General features: G+C 38.8%; 1 protein-coding gene across 1 annotated transcript in view; it reads left to right on the top strand.

Moving 5' to 3' along the window:
- ARID2 (AT-rich interaction domain 2) overlaps nt 1-22,289 on the top strand; it is a 102,902-nt gene that overhangs the window by 77,905 nt on the left and 2,708 nt on the right. Inside the window, exons 15-20 of the mRNA XM_034062935.1 lie at nt 309-3,181; nt 10,986-11,134; nt 15,665-15,803; nt 15,904-15,989; nt 20,780-20,903; nt 20,991-21,082. Of these exons, the coding sequence (XP_033918826.1) occupies nt 309-3,181; nt 10,986-11,134; nt 15,665-15,803; nt 15,904-15,989; nt 20,780-20,903; nt 20,991-21,082 (3,463 nt within the window). The remainder of the gene's footprint in view (nt 1-308; nt 3,182-10,985; nt 11,135-15,664; nt 15,804-15,903; nt 15,990-20,779; nt 20,904-20,990; nt 21,083-22,289) is intronic.

Here is a 22,289-nt window from a genome sequence, read left to right as displayed (position 1 = left end):
TACTTTGGAATGTTGGAAGTTAGGGCCATGTGTTTTAATTGATTTTATTTAACAATGTTAGGAGTATTATTGCAGTATATGCTTACATTTCACGTGTCTCCTATCGTAGTATCTGATGTGTAAACCATAAACTTCTCAGCAGTCAAGCCCTCGTTGCTGCACCATTAATTCAGAGGCAGTATGGCTGAGAAGAGACGCTGCTTCATACAGATTTACAAATTCAAGCCTTGGGTTTTAAAAGATTTGTGATGTTAATGTGTTTTGAAATAATTTTTGCTTTCGAACTTCTACTCTGTTTATTTCAACAGGAATCCCGCATGGGCTACCAAGCGTAGGAAATCCCTATCAGAGGACCCCTATTAACCAGTCTTCAACTTTGACAGCAACACAGATGTCTTTTCCAATTCAAGGTGTTCACACTGTGGCACAGACTGTTTCTAGAATTCCACAAAATCCTTCTATTCATACACAGCAGCAACAGAATGCTCCAATGACTGTTATACAGAATAAAGGTCCAATATCCTGTGAAGTAGTGAAGGCCACAGTAATACAAAGCTCTGTTCCCCAGTCTGCAGTTCCTGTTACTATTGCTGTAGGAGGAGCACCACAAGCGTCTAATCAAAATTACAGCACTACAGGACAACAGCCGTCTGTAACTGTTGTTAGTTCTCAGACGTTGCTTCACCACCAACCTGTAATTCAACAACAGTCTCCACTGCATGCAGTGGTACCAGGACAGATACCTTCAGGCACTCCTGTTACGGTAATTCAGCAAGCTGTACCTCAGGGTCATATATTTGGCAGAGTACAAAACATACCAGCATACAGTTCAGCAGTTTCACAGGGTCAACAGCTAATTAGCACATCATCACAACCTGGGCAGACATCATCTCAGCAGTCCTCTGCTGGTAACCAGCAACAAGATACAGTCATCATAGCACCACAGCAGTATGTCACAACCTCTGCGTCTAACATTGTTTCTGCCACCACAGTTCAGAATTTCCAAGTAGCAGCTGGGCAGGTGGTTACAATCGCAGGTGTCCAAAACCCACCGACATCTAGGGTAGGGTTTCAGAACATTGCACCAAAGCCTCTGCCGTCTCAGCAAGTCCCACCTGCTGTGGTACAGCAGCCCATGCAGCCACAGCAGCAGCCTCCACCACCGTCCCAGCAAAGTGTAGTGATCGTAAGCCAGCCAGCTCAGCAAGGTCAGACGTATGCACCAGCCATTCATCAGATAGTGCTTGCTAATCCAGCTTCTATTCCTGCTGGTCAAACTGTCCAGTTGGCTGGACAACCAAGCATTACCCCATCTTCTTCACCGTCCCCAGGTCCGGTTACAAATAATCAAGTCCCTACAGTTATGTCATCTTCATCTACCACTCCTCAGCCACAAGGACCCCCTCCTACTGTCAGCCAGATGCTTTCTGTAAAGAGGCAGCAGCAACAGCAGCAGCAGCAGCAACATTCACCAGCATCGTCACAGCAGCAGGTACAGGTACAACAACCGATGCAAATGCAAGTTCAGTCACAACAAGCTAATACAGGAGTTGGCCAACCTAACTCTGGTGAGTCTAGTCTGATAAAACAACTGCTTCTTCCGAAAAGAGGCCCCTCCACTCCAGGGGGGAAGCTTATACTCCCAGCTCCACAGATTCCTCCACCTAACAATGCAAGAGCTCCTAGCCCTCAGGTGGTTTATCAGATGGCCAATAACCAGGCACCAGGTTTTGGAGTGCAAGGGCAGTCTCCAGCTCAGCAACTTCTAGTCGGACAGCAAAATGTTCAGCTGGTTCCGGGTGCAATCCAGCCCCAAGGGGCAGTACAAACTGTACCCATTTCTAATTTACAGATATTGCCAGGCCAGTTGATCTCAAACAGCCCAGCAACTATTTTCCAAGGGACTACTGGCAACCAGGTTACGATAACAGTTGTGCCAAATACAAGTTTTGCTACTGCAACTGTGAGTCAGGGAAATGCAACTCAAATCATTGCTCCAGCAGGAATTGCAGTGAGTGGAGCACAGACAGGAGTTGGGCTACAGGTGCAAACACTTCCAGCTACTCAAGCACCTTCAGCTGGACAATCACAGTGTATTGCTGCTCCCCCATTCAAAGGTGATAAAATAATTTGCCAAAAGGAGGAAGAAGCAAAGGAAGCAACAGGTTTACACATTCATGAACGTAAAATTGAAGTTATGGAGAATCCTTCCTGCCGAAGAGGAGCTGCAAACACCAGCAATGGGGATGCAAAAGAAAATGAAATGCAGGTGGGAAGTCTTTTAAATGGGAGAAAGTATAGTGACTCCAGTCTACCTCCTTCTAACTCAGGGAAAACTCAGAATGAGGCCAATCAGTGCTCACAAGTCAGTAATGGGCCATCATTAGAAATGGGTGAGAATGGAGCTCCTGGAAAGCAGAACTTTGAACAAATGGACACACAGGAAATTAAAAGTGATTTGAAGAAGCCCCTAGTTAATGGAATCTGTGATTTTGATAAAGGAGATGGTTCTCATTTGAACAAAAACATTCCAAATCACAAAACTTCCAATCATGTAGGAAATGGTGAGATATCTTCAGTGGAACAACAAGGGAATTTGGATGCCACGCAGCAAGATACTGCCAAAGGTGATCAAGGGGAAAGAATTTCTAATGGGCCTGTATTAACTTTGAGTAGTTCACCTGTTGTAAGCGGTACACAGGAGGCTGCAAAACTGTTAACCCAGCAACTTAGTGGTACCAACACTGATTTACCTAATGGACCTCTAGCTTCAAGTTTGAATTCAGATGTGCCTCAGCAACGCCCAAGTGTAGTTGTCTCACCACAATCTACAGCCTCTGTTATACAGGGGCATCAAATCATAGCAGTTCCACACTCAGGACCTAGAGCGTCCCAGTCTACCCTGTCATCCGAAGTTCGGTCTACTAATGGCACAGCAGAATGCAAAACTGTAAAGAGGCCAGCAGAGGATAATGACAGGGAAACTGTTCCAGGAATTCCAAATAAAGTAGGAGTTAGAATTGTTACAATCAGTGACCCCAACAATGCTGGTTGCAGTGCAACTATGGTTGCTGTGCCAGCTGGAGCGGATCCAAGCACTGTAGCGAAAGTAGCAATAGAAAGTGCTGTTCAACAAAAGCAGCAGCATCCAACCACGTATATACAAAGCATGGTCACACAGGTATGTTGCAGTGTTCTTTTTACATTAATTCTAACTGTGATTCTGACTAATGCCGTGAAATAACGCGGGTGAACTCTCTCTCTTGCATAGTATTTAAAATATTCAGAAAATGATGGTTTCTGTTCTTTCATGCACTAAAGTTCTAATAGTTTGCATACTTCCTCAATGTCAGTGACAACAGTGGAATTTAAAATAGTTTGTAGCTTGATAATACACAGTAAAGAAAGAACTTCTGCTCGCTGGTTTCTTCCTTAAAGGATTAACTGTTCTGGAAACAAGAATGATTTGTTGCATGGTCTGGTAGAAATGTCAGTATTGTTCTGCCTTTTATTCTTGGTCATTATTGCTTATGGAGGGGTGAATATGTTTTACTGCAAGTTAAACACTGCAGCTGCATCTGGCTTGCTGAAATGAGTTGAAGTTCTTGCATTTAAAAATGGTCTTCAAAGGCTTGCTTCCACTGCAGTCAGGACAAGTGTTGTCTTGTAAATTTGTTGAAATATTTGTATTTCTTTATTACAAAATATTTGTAATGTTTACTGATAAAATAAGTATTGCTGGGGTTTTTTTTCTCTGTTTGACAAACTTTGGAGAGGGCTTTTGTTTTTTTTTCCTTGGTCAGCATTTTTTAACCATTTTGAAGTGGGTTATTTCCTAACACTGTACTAGAAATGAGGTTATGGCCATCATTTCTATGAGTATTAATAAGTACAAGTAATAATATTTGAGATTATTCCAGTCTCTAGATTTCAGTTTTGTACATGAACAGAAAATCCTACTCCAAAAAATATTCCTAACCTGGATAGGAGCAAAAAGAATAGAATAGGAGGTCTGTCAGTCACAGAATTCTGACAGATCAGAGAGAGGAAATGAAGTTTTGAGTGTACGTTAGTGCATTTTGACCTTGAGGTGAGACACGTCTTTTAGTTCTTTTCCTTGTTGGACTGGTTGGTTGGCTTGGCTGGTTTGTTTTTGATGAGGTAGCAGGTATAGACCTTAAACCAAACTAGAACTGAAAATTCAAGTGATGGCTGTGCAACTTCTTTTTCTGCGTCAAGCTTCTGCTGAAAGCTGTTTTGACTTTCCTTCATTTAGCTGTCAGAAACCAGGACTAACAGTTAATAAGTTTTCTTTCTTTTTATGCTTTACTTTTTAAAATGCCATACCATACAGAGCTATGTTCTTAAAATGTCTTTGAGCTCCTTGTAAATTTTCACCCTAGGTTTTATCAGAGATCTGTATTTTTCTGATACATTATTCATCTTTGTTCTTGCTAGAAATTATTTGACCAGAATGAAAGTGTGTGTTGCAGCACTGGGACAATTCACTAGATTTTCTGTAGCGTGGCTATGTTAGCTATGCCTTGCTTTTTACAGTGAGTGGTCTTCAGCTGTTACACAGTTCGAATTTCTATTACAGCTTTGCTAAGGATTTGGCTGAAATAGAAACTAGTATGGCTATGTCTCTGGAATGGAATAAATATTATCTGTGGTTATTTATTCCTTGGATATGTGGCTGACAAGAATTTTTAGTTGTCTCAACCAGCTGCAAAACTATCAGACTTCCAGATTTTTGAGAAGAGAGGAGTAATACTGTTAACTATTTCGTTTGTATTAGGTAATGTGTATCGTGATAATAGAGGGGAGGAAAAAGAAATCTTTCTGTGCTGATAATTACTTTTTTTTTTACACTATCACTAATATCACTGTCATCAGTAGTTCTTACATTTTCCATTACCTGTACAAACAGAAATGCTGCCAGCTGGGTTTGCCATTCAATACAGATTTGCAGGTCAAAGTGACTTGGTTTAGTATCTGCTGCTAGGGAAGTTGGCTTATTCTTCTCTCTGCAGGACACCCTTCCTTTCATCAGAATTACAGGAATGTGGAAGGAGTTAGTTAGTTTTGATCTTGGTGAATGATCTAATTTGTTAGCTAATTGCCTTCACCATTACAAATAGCTATTCGTGAATCGTGTCTATCATGATAATGTTAATTACTGACTTACAGTAGAACCCACTTTATAGTATTCTATTCACATACAGTGAACATCATAGTTTGGCTTAAGATCTTTACCACTCCTTTAAAATTAATGTGTTGGACTGAAACAATTCCCTCCCTCTCCCCCCTGCCTCCTAAGCTGCAGAACAGCTGCAGTAGCCATTGTTTTTCTGGAAAAGCAGATGCTAAGTCTTTCCAGTATTGTGTCTGCTTTTGGGAGTATCTGTAAGACATCCAGAAATACTAAGATGAGCTCTGTGTGAGTTTTAGTGATAACTTAATTTGTGGTTAGGTCCTAAGTAATGTCTGATTTTCCCCCTCCCATTTTGAGAGTCTTACTTGTTTGATATGCAGCTTCCTTGTCCCTCACTTTTTGGAAGGCAGCAGCTCAGGAACACTTCTTCACTTGAGCATTTGCATTGTTTTATCCTCTCTGTAGTACCTAATGTGTACTCACTGTCTTGGAGAAGGAATGGGAGAACATGGCTCTTTCTGGAAACAGTTAGAAATTTGTTATAAATACAATCCAGTGGAGAAAAATGGTGAAGGGCAGGGAGTAAGGGGTATTAGCTGTGGCAAAATTGTATACCTGCTGAAGCTGTTAGTGTGTGATTTCCTGTTTGCTTGTCATCTTAGCAATTATTTTAAACTAGAGCTTATATTTCAGAGAAGTGAGAAAGTGATAAAAGAAGAAAATTTGTAATAAAACCGAACAGGAAGGCTGGAAAAGGAGATGTAGAGTACAGAGGAGGGAGGAGAGTATTGCTTATGCAGCTACAGCATGATTAGCTACCATGAACTGCAGAGAGGAGAAAAGGCAGACGCTTAAACTGAAGATAAAGAAGGGCAGACAAATAGGGGAGGGAGGGAACAGCAATGTGAAAACTAAGGAAAGCAAGAAAAAGAGTTAAATACTCCTTAAGGAATGTAAAAGTTAAGATTTGCTTCATTATATGAATGGTAGTTTGAAATGAGCTGGTACCATATGACTTGGGGGGAGTGAATGTTCATTTTAATGGCCTACTAAAATAATAAAAGTTATACTTGAGCTGTCCCACAAACAGCATGTAGTGCTATTGAAATCCAGTTAGACAAGTACAGGTTACAGGTATTGTCTGTGTATAACCTGTGATGATTCCATGTTAACGGTACACCTCAGCAGAACTCATTGAAAAATAACTACATATATACTGACTTTAAATATTTTTCATTTTATTTTTTTGCATTTTTATAAAAACTTGGGCTGTGGATGTATGGGTTATGGCAGAAGAGGAACATGTGATACACACAGTGCTGCAATTTTTCTTCTGTCTCCATCTATTTTGTAAGCTCGTGGAAGGTAGTCTGAGAGGAGACAGAATGGGCACATCTTGGCTTCGTTTTCTTTTATTTTTGTGTTCCTTGTGCCTAGATTATTGCTTTCCTGAGGCATTGTGCTGGACCTGTGGATTAAAAATTGAGGAATGAGCAATTACCTGCCTGTACACTTCCATTTTTACTTTTTCTTTCTCCTCTTCAAACGCCTTCAAAACATCTGTTGGACATAACCATGTTGGTTTGTCCCAGTTGGTGTGTGTTTTGAAGGAAGCCTCTGTTTTCATGCCAAGGTCCTAGAAGTGGGAAAATCTGATCTAAATTGTCTGTTCTGGCTTTTAAAGTAAACACTTCCCTGCTCATCCTTGTCCCCTCATAAACAATGCACACCCATTTCTCTTAAGGCTGCCCACTTGAAACGTGCTTGTGTGAAAATTTAGGTGGCAAAAACTGTGTGAGCATTGCCTCAACTATTTGCTCTTGCTTTCTGTTGATTGGGAAGCTGAGAATTACTATGCACCAGAAAGCAGGTGTCTAGCTCCAGGAGATGTAATTCATTCCTAGCCACAGGGCAAATGAGTTTCTCAGCTAGAAATACTGAAATACAGAATCTTTGTGCTTTTATTGCTTTTCACTTGTGAAACACACCATTGCAAGGAGACTTAAACTTCAGTAATCTAACAAGAAAAGAACATCTATATTGGTGCCTACCCATTCACCTGACCCCTTCCTTGTGCTGAAATCCTGACATACTACTTTTCAGCTTATAGGTTACCTTTTTATGTACATTCACTATCCTGAAGCTAAACATAAAACTTAGTGATACCAAACTGTAAATCCTGTGATACTTTAAAAATATTTTTACTGATAATTAACTGTTTATTATTGAGTTAAATGCATTTACAGTGGGTGTGCCTATACCAATGATAGGAGAAAAAATACATCCTAATGCCTTTAAACTGCACGTGTCAACAGGACCCTCATCACACTGGGATGCAGTATGTTCTGCTGATGGCACATTGGCCTTTTAAATAAAATGGGTAGAGATCATGCTAAAATAGTTATCCATTAATGCATAAGTGGAATGGCACCACTTGCTCTGAGAAATAGAGGTGGAGACCATTTCTGGCCCCAGGCCATAGGGTTTCTTATTCTTGCCACAAAGGGAGCTTGTGTGCCCAGATGTGGAGGAGCTCTTGTGCATGAAAATAAATTAATATCTTTTGTAAACGGTCCATTGTAGTTGATAGAAAGCTCTTAGCTTTGCTCTTGGTTTTCATGAGCTTGCTGGACTTTCTCCTCTATCCCCCTCACCCCCCACCCCCCCCCAAATATTCAATCTGAAGTCATCCAGTCTAGATACAGAATCTCCTACTTACTAGAAGTAAGCTGTGGTATCTGTTCTGTAAGTAGACTGCACAGTCACTAAGGGTTTGTATTCACATAGTTTTAAGACTTAAGTTCAGTGCAAACCCTGCTGAGATCGGTGATGCTGCTTAGAGGTACTTTTCAGTCCCAAGACCTGGGGGAGATCTGCCTTGCGAAAGTGGCGGCAGATGCAAATCATATAATGGAGAGGTCTAATCTGATTATAAAAAGATGCCATGAAGTGCTTTCAAGTGTGCTAGAGTACAGGGTGCTTGATTTCTTTAGGAACCTGCTATCACTAAATGTTTTTGCTAGAGGAAGAAGTCTTTATGCCATGGGGATTCTTTTCCCCCATAGTATGTCTTCCAGCAAGACTTTATTAGGAAATGTTAAATATCTGTCATAGTTGTGTATATTAAAGAAGTGAGTTTTATATAGTCTTTGCATATCAGTACTGTAAACTAGGGAGCACATAGCAGGTACTTCTAGGTACATTTCTGGAAAAAAGCAGTATGACTTCTGAGAAGTAAAGACTATACCTTGTTTTAGTGATGTCCCATGTATCGTGCATTGATAAAGAGATACATGAAGATACAGGAGGGAGAACCCCCCCCCCCCAAAATTACCAGTATTTCTGATCTCTTGAAAAAAGAGAGGAAAGCTTTAAGATGCTCAACCATAGAACTTACATTTCTAAAGTAAAACCTAGGAAAACAAATGTAACTGCTTTGTCTGTTGATTATAAAGTGCAGTCAGCATGGCTGATTGGCAAGCAAGAGATTTGACTTAAAAATACATGGCAGGTGTAACCGCCTCATGCTGCAAGTTTGAGCAAAAATACTTTGCAGTACAGCAGTAATAAGAAAATTCTGAACAACAGCAATTGCTTTGAATACTTCAATTTATCAGCTGCATTTTTCATCACTTAAAAAAGGTAGAAAGAAATTGGAGGGCAAACCGAATTTAACTTTTTGTCTGGAAAATTCGGTTCCCTTTCTGTGCTCTTTTTATTGCCAGCATGTAACATTGTGTTGTGTATCTCAGAGTTCCTTGTTTAAAATAAACATATTTTTAATGAGATGGTATTGAACCCTTTGAATACCACTAGGAGAGCCTGCCAGAAAAACCCTTGAGGAAAAATTCATAATTCTGGATTAATTGCAGGGTTTGCTTAGAATGGAGTAAATAATACATGAACCGCACATTGAATGATGAGAATTAAATGAAATACTGCACTCATTCAGTAAGATCACTCTCTTTCCAGCACATTAAATGAGGCAGAAGTTCTATAGGGATAAAAAGTCACATAAAGGCCATAATAAAGTATTGGTACCAGGAGGCCAGGTGAATATTGTGAAACAAGCTGTACTGCTGACACTTGATTATTTTTACTTTCAGCTTCTCTTTAAAAATGCCGTGTAAAAGGGACGTTGATCTTAAAAAGCTCTGCTTGTGGTTAGCTTTTGTTAAAAGATATATTATGAAGATTCATTACCCAGTCTGTAAAATAGCTTAGAGGTCCTTAGATGAAGATCATTGCTGAGTCCAGAATAATTAGCGATGACTAATGGACTTGGGAGTCCTTTATTAACGCAGATCACAGGCATGATACAATAGTTGTGCTGTGTCCAGGAGTTGCTGAGTTTTGCCTTATTTTTATCAGGATTTAAGCTTGTATATGTGAAATGTTTTGGTTTTGATGAGGCTTTTTTGCTGTCCCTTTGGTCATGTTAGCGTTGTATGATACGTGATAGTTACTAAGGTGTTACCTTGAGTGACTTGTCCACAGTGCCAATAGAGAGCAGCAGGAAAGTAAGACCAATATGCAAATGAAATGTCAGTAGTTGTGATTAACTGTTACTTTACAGTTAAAAGTCTAAAGCTATTCTGTAACAGCTGTAAAGATGTAAACAGAGCACTGTTTGCAACAATTGAAAGCACTTCTTTTAGAATACTCTTAAGCACAGACATGAAAGCAGGTTTTTTTTGGTCTGTTTTTAAAGTGTTGCATTCCTTTTCTAACAGTGAGGAAGTAAAGAATGTTACTCTTCATTCCTAATACTCAAAAGCTTAATAATTTATTTATTTTTATTGTATCATCTTTATAAGCCTCTTGCTGGCCAGAGCCTTCCAGCAAAAAAGAAGGCAGAAAAACAGTATTCTGACATAAATACTATGCTGAAATGGGAAGTCCAGTGCTATCTGTTAGTGAGAAGAAGAAATAACATAGATGTGTTTATGTTTTAATCTCTCTTTAAGTCACTTTTAAAATACTTATTTTAACAATAAATAAAAATTATCTTGTTCCCCTTGCTCCCTTGCTATATTGCATCTTCTTCCTTTCTGAAATGTTTGCATTTCACTGTATACAAGTTACATGGCATGTTTAGGCATTCAAGGCATGTGGTGTTCTGCATAAAAGTACATGTGGTGGCTGGTTTTACAGGAGCTTGAAGAACTGTATAGTTTTCCAAGTTTTATAAAGAAAATGTTATGTCATAGTTTGAGCCTGCTGGTCTGTGATAGTGTTTCTTCAGCAGTGTTCAGTTTACCTTTTCTTAACTCACTCTGTAACATAGGCTTGATGTGTACTAATGTGGAAGTTCCAGAATTCCACAGGTGCAGCATGTAAAACCGTTTCATCAAAGAACATAAACCAATTTATTAGGCGTATCAGTGCTCATCTTACTTCTTTTAGCAGAATTTTCTCCTACATTTACATAGGAAAGCAAAGTACTCTGTGTGCTGATATTGCAGCCTCTTGCGTTTGCATGGGTTTTTTTTCTTTCCCTAAAGAACAAATAAAGCCTTTGCAAAGTAATGCTGTCCTTTGCTTCACTAGTGACCTTGAGCAGTTCCTTTGCAGTCAATTCTGTATTTTAATTTGGCCATGAGGGTTAGGAATTTTAATATTAGAAGCTTCTGCATAAATACCGTGGTGTAATAGTTGTATGTCCCTTGTGTTACTTTGTCTGTTAATGCTTTTTTTAGAGTTCAAAGTGCTAAAATCTGAAAACTTGTGGTGGATTAAAGTGTAAAATGAAAGACCTTTGAACAACAGTAAAACTGTATGTCAAGTCTTGAAATAAGCCCTTAAAACTGTGTTTTAACTTTTTCTGCAGAGCACACCTGCAACGTCGATACCAACAGTGCAAGTACAGGGCCAGCAGATCAATTTGCAGCCGCCTTCATACACTGCAGCAAGTCAGCACGCAGAGCAAATGAAAAAACCTGGACAGAACTTCATGTGTCTGTGGCAATCTTGTAAAAAGTAAATGGCTCCTTTATTTAACTACCTTTTACTAATATGTAACAGATGCGTGTATATAGGAGGTGTTTCTACAAGTTCTTTCCATTTTGTTTCTTTAAGTTACCTTATACATTGCCAGTGGGGAGAAGAAACTGAAAAGTTAAGGAAGCCAAAGCCGAGATAGGGGATTGCGAGACATGTAACCGCTCTCAGTTATACCTCAGAGCAAAAAAGGAGTATTATGTGGCTTTCTTGTAACAGATTGATTCTTCAGTAATAACTAAAATATACTCATGTAGTTAAGTTCTTTAAAAAAATATCTAGCTCTGAAGCTTGTTCTCTGTGTTGCAAATATAAAAATAGTTCCTGTACTCCAGTTACAAATCATGTCTTGACATCTTCTTGTTTTCAGCTTTTAATCTTTCTTGTGTTTCCAGTTTTGCAGGGGCAGGGTGTTGCACTCCTGTGTCCTGGTTGAAGTCTTAGATTATGAGTAATTTCAGTAATTATGATACCATTTGTGTGCCACAGGACTCCATTGTCATGAAAGGAAGTTAAAAGGAGCTTAGCCTTAAGACTAGACAGAGTGATTAGACTTTTTTGATTTGTTATTGATGCCTTTCACAGAGAAGAGCAAGCTATCAGACTTTCGATTGATAACATTATACTACCCTTATTACCAAGATGTATATTTTGACACTGATTTTTAAAATAACAGGATTTTGAATGTGTTTAGTTTTCACCTTAGAAGTGGGGTTTGTTTCTTTGGTAGGTGACACTTCTCTGTGTAAAAAAATACACATAAAGCTTTACTTACTTTTTACTTTATTCCTTTACTACTGATAAATTTAACTGTAGAGCCATACTCTACTGGCTACATAACAGATGCATGAACACCTGTATTGGTACAAGAGTGGCTTGTACGGAGGTGGAAATGAAAAGCTGGGGAGGTTTGTAGCAGAAGCCTCACCAATTTATACCAGCTTGAAGAGGGGGGGTTTGAACCTGATGATCTTAAGGTCCTTTCCAACCCTAACTGTTCTGTGAGTCTACAACTACAGTTTTGAAGCATAATTTAGTTCCCAGATTTCTTCTGTGTCTGAAGTTACGTAGAGCTGAAGTAAATAAGCTCATATGAATAACCATGGAATAAGCCAGTATCGCATGTGAACTACAGTGCGAGTATGTGCAGACAAAATTTGGGCAGGAGGAAGAGCCATGCAGTTATGATTGCCTTATATTATTAGTGGTTTTGTAAATTTGTCTTAAAATATTATTCCAGTAAGTTTTCCTGAGACTATGGGGTTATGTGGCCCTTATTTTACAAGTTGATCTGTACGTTTTGCTTCAAAGATAATGTATTATTTCTCTTGGTTTGGTTTCTCCTGTTGACTTCTTGTACTGGTTTTTGTTCACGGTTAAGTTTCATTATTTTAAAAAGGCCTCAAAGATTTTTGCATTGATAAAATTCAATCCATGTGGCGTACTGTTCTTCTTCTTATGCTGTACCTCTCACTTTTGAAGTGTTTATTTCAGTCCCAGCCTTAAAATGGTTTAGATAAACATTATACTCAGCATTCTCTGAGGTGAAGAGAATACCAAAATGTGAAGTTAGCATCTTCCTCAAGTTCTTTATTCATATTCCTTGAGCAGACTGATTAAAAAACCCCAGAAATGTCAAATCTATAGGCTTCCTGCTTCTAACAGACATAAAGAAAAATCTGGAATTGTGACCTCTTACCATAACTGTTTTATTTCTAGCTCTCAGTCTTAGCTGTTCTCATTGAGTTGTTTAAGCAGGAAACAAGAAGTTTTTTTGGAGTGAGCCATTAGTCTATGTGAACTTCATATCCACTACTTGATTTCATTCATCATTGCACAGCAATTCTTTTCCCTAGGTATTATTAAGCAGGCAGGTTCATTGTAGTAGAATGATAGAACAGTTCATGGTGTTCACAATTAGCTGGAAAGATATGACAGGAGACAAATTTGATACAGTATTTGCACCTGTTTCTCTAAGTATGTTGTTTAGTTTAATTCTCACAATACATTAGCATTGAGTTTTCCTTCCAAGAGAGGTTGTATTCTCTTCCCTTGTTATTTCCCTTATCAGTATTATTATTGGTGGTAGCAGTAGTGGTTTGTGTTATACCTTAGTTACTGGGCTGTTCTTATGTCAACCCTTAGGAGTTACATTCTGTTGATTCTCCTCCCCATCCCTCTGGCAGTGGGGGGAGAAATAAGGGGAGGAGTGAGAGAGCAGCTGCATGGTTATGAGTTACCAGCTGGACTTAAACCACAACGGTTGTAATGATTGGCTGCTTGCAGATGTATTCACATAAGACTCTTAAGAGGTGTTAGCATGATGCTTTGCATTGAGGATGTAACAGAAAGTAGGTGTTTTCCTTTCAAGTTCCTCTGTCTGCAAGTACTGCTAATTGCATTCAGCTTAAATTAAAAGCTGTTATTTGCTTTCACAGGTAGGCAGGAGATGTCTGCTCTTGAGTTGCTTTTTATTTAAAAAGTATATTGGAAATGCTATTGAATCTCCACTGCCTGTCAAGTCAGCTATTAGTTTTATGTTCTGTTCAGCAGCTGAACAGAATGGTGGAGAAATTAAGTTGAAAATGAGTCAACTGACCATATTCTCATGTATTCTCAGTACTTTTTTTTTTCTTACTATGTTCAGGTATTTCTTTAAGGAAAACTTTTTTGCAAAGTGGTAGTAAATTTGAGTCTTCTTAGATCAGTGACTGAAGTATAACACTGAATGTATTATACAGTGAATGAACCAACACAGCTTAAATAGCTGTATTTTTTTTAAAGCCTTGCCATGTTGCATACGATGTTTAAACAACATTTTGGGTTTCACTTATGCCATGGAATTTGCTTCATCCATGCCAGGATTTATTCATATTTGTGCCAGGCTCAAGTTTACATATTGACTTCTCCTTAATTGTGAGAAGACATCCTGCTATCCTCTGAAACCTCAACTTTTGCTGTTGAGTCAGTGTAGGTGTAAAACATTTTATTTTCATTTTCTACTATGGGCTGTCTGGACCAACAGCAAGAGGTGGGTATTTCTCCTTCTCAGCTTCCCTTCCCAGTAAGAGCTGGCTGGCATGGAAAAGGTGAATGCTTTTTTTAGAGAGTAGTATTTGTTGCCTATGCAGAAGGTAGTTGCTGTGTTGCAGGTGGTTATAGCAATAGGATTCTGTTCATACCAGAGACTTGTCTCTGGGTGATATTAGCTCTTTGACACCTTCACAGTGTTCAAATAACAGTATCTACATTTAGGCCTATGTGTCAGTTTCAAGTATATTTACATACTGGACACTAGTGAAATGAGCAATAGGATGTGGAAAGAGGTGGCTTGATCAAAGCACCTACTGATCTGTTATTCATATGCTGAGAGTTCTGACTTCATCTTGTCCATAAGTGACTCCTATGAGTTAAAAATGTTACTCTATCCTTGGCTGCTTGTTGTAACTGTCTGATAGGAGGTAGTTTCCCTCTTGGCACTGGTCAGGCCAGTGAGTTCAGTCAAACATCTTAATGCAAATACTTTTCTTGTTAACTGAAACTAAAATACAGGCATGTGAACCCAAGTGGCTGAGGTGAGTGCATGTGTTTCCTCTTCAGTAAGACTACTGCGCTAGTGGCATCTGTCCAGCAAGTGTGTGAAGACAGCTGGTGATAGTGGCTTCCCAAATGGCAGCAACTGGGTTTCTAGACCTTTTCTGTCCAAGCCTTACGTGGGTGTTGAGCTGGGTTAGTTGTATTGAAATGAGCTGTAAGCAGCTAAGTCTTTTGTTTGGCCATTTTTTCTCTGTTGAAGTAAAAGATGTAATTTGTAACACTTAACACCTTAAAATATTATCTAGACCAAAGAAAACCCAAACCACTTTTGAGTCACTTCCTATTTTCATTTACTATTTTTTTGAAATACAGCGATTCTCCATTACCATTTGATATACATTACAATAATAATTCTTTTGTCTACTTGACAATTTGAAAACACAGATCTAAGAACTGTTGATTCACCAATATTTTGGGGTAGTGTCCACAGTGAGTTGTAACTCTTCTGCCACTTCGAAATGGAAGAAAATCCTTATCAAGATGAACTCACTGCAAGGTGTTTTATGCGTGTGCTTTCACCAAATAGAATACGTGAAATACACTGTTCTGTGTATTCCCCTACACAGGGCCAGGCTTAGGACAACTTCATCTTTTCTCCATCATTCCCCATTGCAAACAATGGGTTGGTTGGAATTAATGTGCATTATTCCTTTGGTAAAGTATAAATAGAAAAACAGAACCATTGCATTTAAATCAAACTCAGCAAAATCGTGTTGCTGTTTATTGGTAGCTCACTAGTAATACATGTACATGGTTTTCCTTCTAAAATTTTATGACTTTCTGTTTATCAGTGCATATCTCATTTCTGAAAATAAAAACTATTAGCCAGTATGGGTTTGTTTGTGATAGTTTGCACTTTATCGTTAACTGTAAAAAACCCTTAAATTTATCTTCCCCCCCCCCTTTTTGTAGGTGGTTTCAGACACCATCACAGGTTTTCTACCACGCAGCAACTGAACATGGAGGAAAAGATGTCTACCCAGGCCAGTGCTTATGGGAGGGATGTGAACCTTTCCAGCGGCAGAGGTTTTCCTTCATTACCCATTTACAGGTGCAGATTTTCTTTTACATATTACTTCAGAAGACAGTAGGAATTCCATGGTAAATTTTCACTCACCTTTCTCACTGTATTTTCCCTCTTCTTTAAGCAGGATAAGCACTGTTCCAGAGATGCTTTGCTTGCAGGATTAAAGCAAGATGAACATGGACAAGCAGGAAATCAGAAACCTTCTAATAAGTAAGAGACCCGAGCCTCATTAGCAATAGAGAAAATAAGAGAATTAGAAATTATCAGAAGAATTTATGTATTTATAACTTGGTTTATCAGGTGAAAATCTTGTTATGTAGAGTCCATAGCAGTAATCAAATTTGAGGTGCGTTACAGTAAGACAAAATGGGCAAAGAAGCGAAAAGATTGTGATATGGGAGGTGTGGTTGCAGTTACAATAAAAAACGGGTAATTTCTTAAGGTATATGGTCAGTACTCTTCAAATATTGTTCTCAACATTTTATTCTGATTTTTTCCCCAACTATAGAGCTGTTTATAACTTTTATTACAACAGGAAAATGCATGTAATCCAAGTGGAAAGTTACTTGTTGTGTATGGTTCAGTGGTTTCATCAGCTGAGATGGATTGTCTTGTTACTTGCTGTGCTCCTTCCAGTTTTGTGGTCTAAATTTGGGCTAATTTGGTCCAGGGACTCTTGTAATATACTTTCATTTAAACAAGCAAGCAAGATAAATACCAGCTCCTTTGAGTCTTCTAATTTTGTGCTGCTACCTGAAGTCAGTTTTGGCTCTCCTCTTTCCCAAAAATATTTCAAGCATCTCGAATTAATACTGGAGAATGCAATTTGGGGTTGTGGGGATGGTTATGTTAATATTGGAGTTATTCGGAGTTCATTTAATGTCCAAGTGTATTAAGACTAGGTCTTTGTTAGTAACCAAATGGAATCTTTTTGTTGCAAGCTAAAGATGTAATTACATGGTTCCAGCCAGATTTTTGCAGTCTGTTCTGCAGCTTCTTAAATTGCTACTAAGCTGCTGGAGGCAGCAGAGGAAGTTGAGCATGAAAGTTGATAAATTTAGTTTGGGAGTCCTTTTACTTTTTTTAATATAAACAAACTTCTTAACACAGATTTATGATTGCTTTATGGACAACATTCAGACATCTGAAAACCACAAAATGAAGAATTATGTTAATGTAGTCTTAAATACTTGGTAAATGGGAAGTGTAGGCCTCATGCCGTTTACTAGCATGGTGGGATCTTAACTCTGCCTTACCAAAACCATTCTGTCATACAGGTAACACATTCAGTAGCTACATGTCCTCACAGGCTTCTTTAAAATTGATGCAGGTACTCATATTAGAAAAAGACATTCATACGTCCCCTCTTCTGAGGCAGTATGCACTAGTTAAGTGGGATTTGGGAAGTAGAAGTTTATATTCATGACCAGCTCCTGCTGAGATACTGAGACTGCAACAGCGTAAGATACCAAAAATGTGATTTCAGAATATAAGTTGAAATAAGAGCATTCACTACTCTTAAGAAGGATGGTTTGAGTCTCCCTGCCATCCCTTGTTCCTTCTCTTGGCTATGCACTGCTTACAGTGAGAGAATTAGCTTTATTTTTTTGTCTGATTGCATGGTAAATCAATTCCAGTTTTAGAAAAACCTAATTAATTTTTAAAGTGGATTTTTCAGATGAGTAGAATGCAGCTGTCTTACAGTCAGTGGAACACCAGTACAGGCGGTGGGCTGGAACAGAAGAAAGGAATGAGACCTTTCTTTGTTAGCACTCACAACAGTTAATACACTCATTTTATATGAAATCATGGAGGTTTCCTGTCCGTTACTTTTACTCGCTTCCTTCATGTCTTCATTAGTCCTCTTTTACCAAAGAAGAAATAGATAAACAGGAATATTTTGACTAAATGTAATGTGTAACCCACATAATTCTTACAGAGCTACTGCAGAGTTATGTTCCCACAACTGATAAGAGCATCTAGCTACATGAGGAAGACAAGGCTTGATAATTTGCTTTCTGGAATCAGTGGCTTGTCAAAGGAAACCTTAAGCTTGCTCCAACCGGTCACCTTAAGTTGGCTTACGTGGTTGTATTGGAAAGCTGACTGCCAAGGTTTTGGCTTAATTTACTTTTTGTTGAGCCCTAGAAACTTGTCAGATATATCAGTATACACTGATAATCCATGTGACTGAATTCTTCCGTGGAGCTAAAACAACTTAAAAACCTGGTGCTGAGGTGAAGCATGTGTAGGTCATTGACTTTTAGGCATTAATTGGGCCAACTTTCTTCACTTAATCCATCACTGTTCAGTAAAACTGCATCTACATCAGGGCGTGCAAATAGAGTGTTACTGGTGCTGGAAGTAAAATCTGTGGAACACAGTGTAAGGGCCCATTCTTCTAATCATAGTTTCTGTCTATCATGACCCTATATGTACTAGAAAAAATCTGTAACAGCTTTTGCCTAGAACCAAGCTAGAAGTTAAGATATATTACAGAGTTGGTTGTAGACCTTAATTCTGTATCTCTTTGCTTTTACAGTTGTATTGTTTTAACTCTTCTGGTTTTCAGAGGTAGCTGAATATTGCATCAGGTAGCACTAACAGTTTATGTTGACTGTAGCTTTGTGCACTTGAATCTCTTTGGGTTCATGTTAGGTTTTTTTTTTCCCCTTGTTGCCCCTGAAGCAAAGGCTGTAACATGAGCTACCAGAAATGCTTTTCATGCACCATGGAAGTGGGAGGGAGCAATAATTAAATCACAAGATGAATGGTATGGTTTGAGGTTAAGGAGAATATTATTAAATGAATTCAAGAATCTAGATGTTTCTTGAGAGATACTTATTCACAAACACCAGTAAGTCTGCTGGATGAATCAGGAGCTTTTTTATCATCTTCTTTTTTTTCCAAATCAAAAAGAGAAGACAGTTTTCTACTGTCTTCTTAATGTTTTAGGAATACATTCCTAATTTATTGCAGCTGTCCTTTTTTCAGTGTTTCTAGAATTAGAATCATAGAATAGTTAGGGGTGGAAAGGACCTTAAGATCATCTACTTCCAACACCCCTGCCATGGGCAGGGACACCTCACACTAAACCATATCACCCAAGGCTTCATCCAAACTGGTCTTGAACACTGCCAGGGATGGAGCATTCACAACCTCCCTGGGCAACCTGTTCCAGTGCCTCAGCACCCTAACAGTAAAGAATTTCTTCCTTATATCCAATCTAAACCTCCCCTGTTTAAGTTTCAACCCGTTACCCCTTGTCCTATCACTACAGTCCCTAATGAATAGTCCCTCCCCAGCATCCCTATAGGCCCCCTCCAGATACTGGAAGGCTTCTCTGAGGTCTCCACGCAGCCTTCTCTTCTCCAGGCTGAACAGCCCCAACTTTCTCAGCCTGTCTTCATATGGGAGGTGCTCCAGTCCCCTGATCATCCTCGTGGCCCTCTGGATTTGTTCTAACTGTACCATGTCCTTTTTATGTTGAGGACACCAGAACTGCACACAATACTCCAAGTGAGGTCTCACGGATTAAGGCAGTGTTACTTCAGTTTTCTGAAATGTAGCATGGTAGCTGTTGAAGAGAGGCAGGCGGAACAGCCTCCATTGATGAATCCTTGTTCTTCTCAATACAAGGAAAACAAAACTGTTCCAGAAATTAAAAGTGAAGATGATAATTCCTTTAACTGTTGTATTCAGTCTTCTTATAAACATGTATTATTGCCCATCAGTTTCATAATTCAGCCTCTGTCCTTCTCCATTTCCTTCATAAAGATTTTCAAACTCTTACTTCCCTTCAGTGAAGGATGACAGTGTGAGCAACATGTTTAAAGATAAGTCCCTGTTGATACTTCTTAGTTTTCTGTTTTGTGGTTTAAAGCTGCTCATATGAACCAATTTTGTAACTTCTAGCTAGGTTTCCTTGTTAGAATTGCAGTTTCTGAAGAAAGTTGCTCTGGATAAAGAATTCAAGTTTTATTCTTAGAGTGTTCACTTACAGTGAAGAAAGCCTACATAAGGCTCTTACAGGCTAACTGTAATTTTAAAAATTAACCATACACATTTGTTCCATACCTTTGCACATGAGCACTGCTTGCACTTTATCAGGTTCTACTAAGGTATTAAAAGGTTTCATAATATTGTTCAGTATGTTGAAGTTTGGTAATGTTTTTCACCATTGATACTCCAAAACTTCCCTTTGGGATGTCATTATGGGTCTTACTTAAGTGAAGTTGCATACTTTCGCATTCTAAGTTGAGATTGTATGAGTAATTTAAAAGCTTTAGGTTAAATAATGTTTTGACTTCAGTGTTAATACTGAAAATGGAGAATTTGCTTCTGCTATATTTATTTGTACCAGCTTTATAAAATACCCTGCCTGATTTACTAATCTCAATCTGAAAGCTGCAGTAACAGGTAATTGGTTTTACAAATGTTTGATCTGTTTTAACAATTGGATGGTTTATGTCTTAGATCGTAACTTAAATCATGTTCTTATATCACCCCTCACTAACCACAGTTAATGTGTATTTTATATTGTCTTGGTGTCTAATGGTCCCAATGAGCTGTGTCAAGTTTTGAATAGCAATATTTTAAGGACATTCTCTGGCCAAATCTCAGATGACATTTGCATAGCTGCTATCCCAGTTCCTGTTAAAGCCTGTCTGATAAAACATTCCTTTAAATTGGGTACCTTCAGGAAGCGGCTGTGTCATTAGTACACTGTATTACTTTGACATCGCAAATGTCATGGGTGATGAGCAGTACTTCAAGAGAAGTGTATCTTCACATAAAATAAAGCCCATGAGTCTTTTGAATGCTTTGCAGTAAGATTTGTCTCTGGGGAAACAGGAGGCAAATCACATATTGTCACCCAGTATTAGTGGATCTTTGTGTCTCTGTTCAGATGGGTCACAAATTGTAAAATAGAATTTCAGTTGTTAATCTCAAAAGTGGTGCAAAGCTTATTTTCACGAATTCTTTCTTTACTAACGTAGGCAGCCAGCTGCAGGGGGCACTGCCTCTACTCCCAGAGCACAGAAGGCCATTGTGAATCATCCGAGTGCTGCCCTCATGGCATTAAGGAGGGGATCAAGAAACCTTGTCTTCAGAGATTTCACAGTTAGTATTATTTGACTTAAGTGTTAGATATTAACTGTTGCCTCTACTACAGGGGTTTTACTTCTTTTCCTCTCTTTACTTTTGCAGGATGAGAAAGAGGGACCAATAACTAAACACATCCGATTAACAGCTGCCTTAATATTAAAAAATATTGGTAAATATTCAGAATGTGGTCGCAGGTAAGCATTGCATGATTCTTCTAATACCAGTGGGCAGTGTTGGCTCTGTTAAGTACCAGACAATAAGTAGGTGTTAGTTAGCCTTTAGAAACACCAATGGGTATAATGAGAGTACAGTTTCTCTGTCGGTTCTGCACTGTTTAGCTCCCCACACAAGTTCTCAGCATTACCTTACTTAAGACAGTATTTGTGATCCAGACTTCTGGAATGTGTCTGGTAAAGTTGACAGGTTAAATTTTTGGAGACAGATGAGCAAAACCTTTGCTGCAGGTCTGGTTTTTTTTTCTTCCTGAAGGCAGTAATGCAAGACTCTGACAATTAATTCTTCTATAAGCAACTTCCCATTTATCTCAGCTTGAGAAAGGGGAGCATGAACTCTCACAAACACATTAGTGTCACACACAGTTGCATTCCGTACTTCCTGCCTCTGTGTTGCTTTCCTGTCCATACTTGAGTTAACTCTCATAAATGAGACTCTCTCAGCTTTCCTCTCCCTTGTAGAAGATCCTTCAGTAAGTAAATAGACCAATACTGACATATGGTGCTAAGTAGGAAATGTTCTTTATGATGTAAAAGGAGTAATAGTTACTCACTGTGCCAGTAATCACCGTGCATGCTGCTTCTGTTTTTCCAAGAGCTTACAAGCTGAGTGGCTTTTTGGTTTTGTTTTGCTTTGTTTCAACTTCACAATAGCAGAAATAATGATTACTAATAAGAATCTGTTAATTTGTTTGTCCTTCAAAACCTGTCTAGAGGGAGGAATTTTTTACTTGTAGTTCTAAACAAAAGAGTTTTGACACTGATTGTAGAAACTGTACTGCTGTCTTTTGCTACCTGACTGGGGGTTGTAGTGAAGACAGAGAGAAACTCCGAGTGTGGTGAAAGGATGCTGAGAAATGAGCAGAGATTGCAGCAAGGGAAATGCCAATTGGATATCCTGAGTAAAAAAATAATCACAAGAGGTGATGGAACATGGGAGCAAGCTCCCCAGAGAGGCTGTGCAGTCTCTGTCCTCTTAGATATTAAAAACTCAACGGATATAATATTGGGCAGTGTGATCTAGCCGAGGAATTGGCCCTGCTTTGAGCAGGAGTTGGCCCACACAACTTCCAGAGGTTCCCTATAACCTGAATTAGTCTGTGGTTTCAGTATTCTCAGATTTAAGTAATCTTCTAAAGTTTAGGTCTTTAAAGTATTCATGAAGTAT

Source organism: Melopsittacus undulatus, chromosome 5 (assembly GCF_012275295.1).
Source record: "Melopsittacus undulatus isolate bMelUnd1 chromosome 5, bMelUnd1.mat.Z, whole genome shotgun sequence".
Classification (NCBI taxonomy): Eukaryota; Metazoa; Chordata; class Aves; order Psittaciformes; family Psittaculidae; genus Melopsittacus; species Melopsittacus undulatus.
Note: the sequence above shows the minus strand (reverse complement) of the source record. Positions and strands in the feature narration are given on the sequence as shown.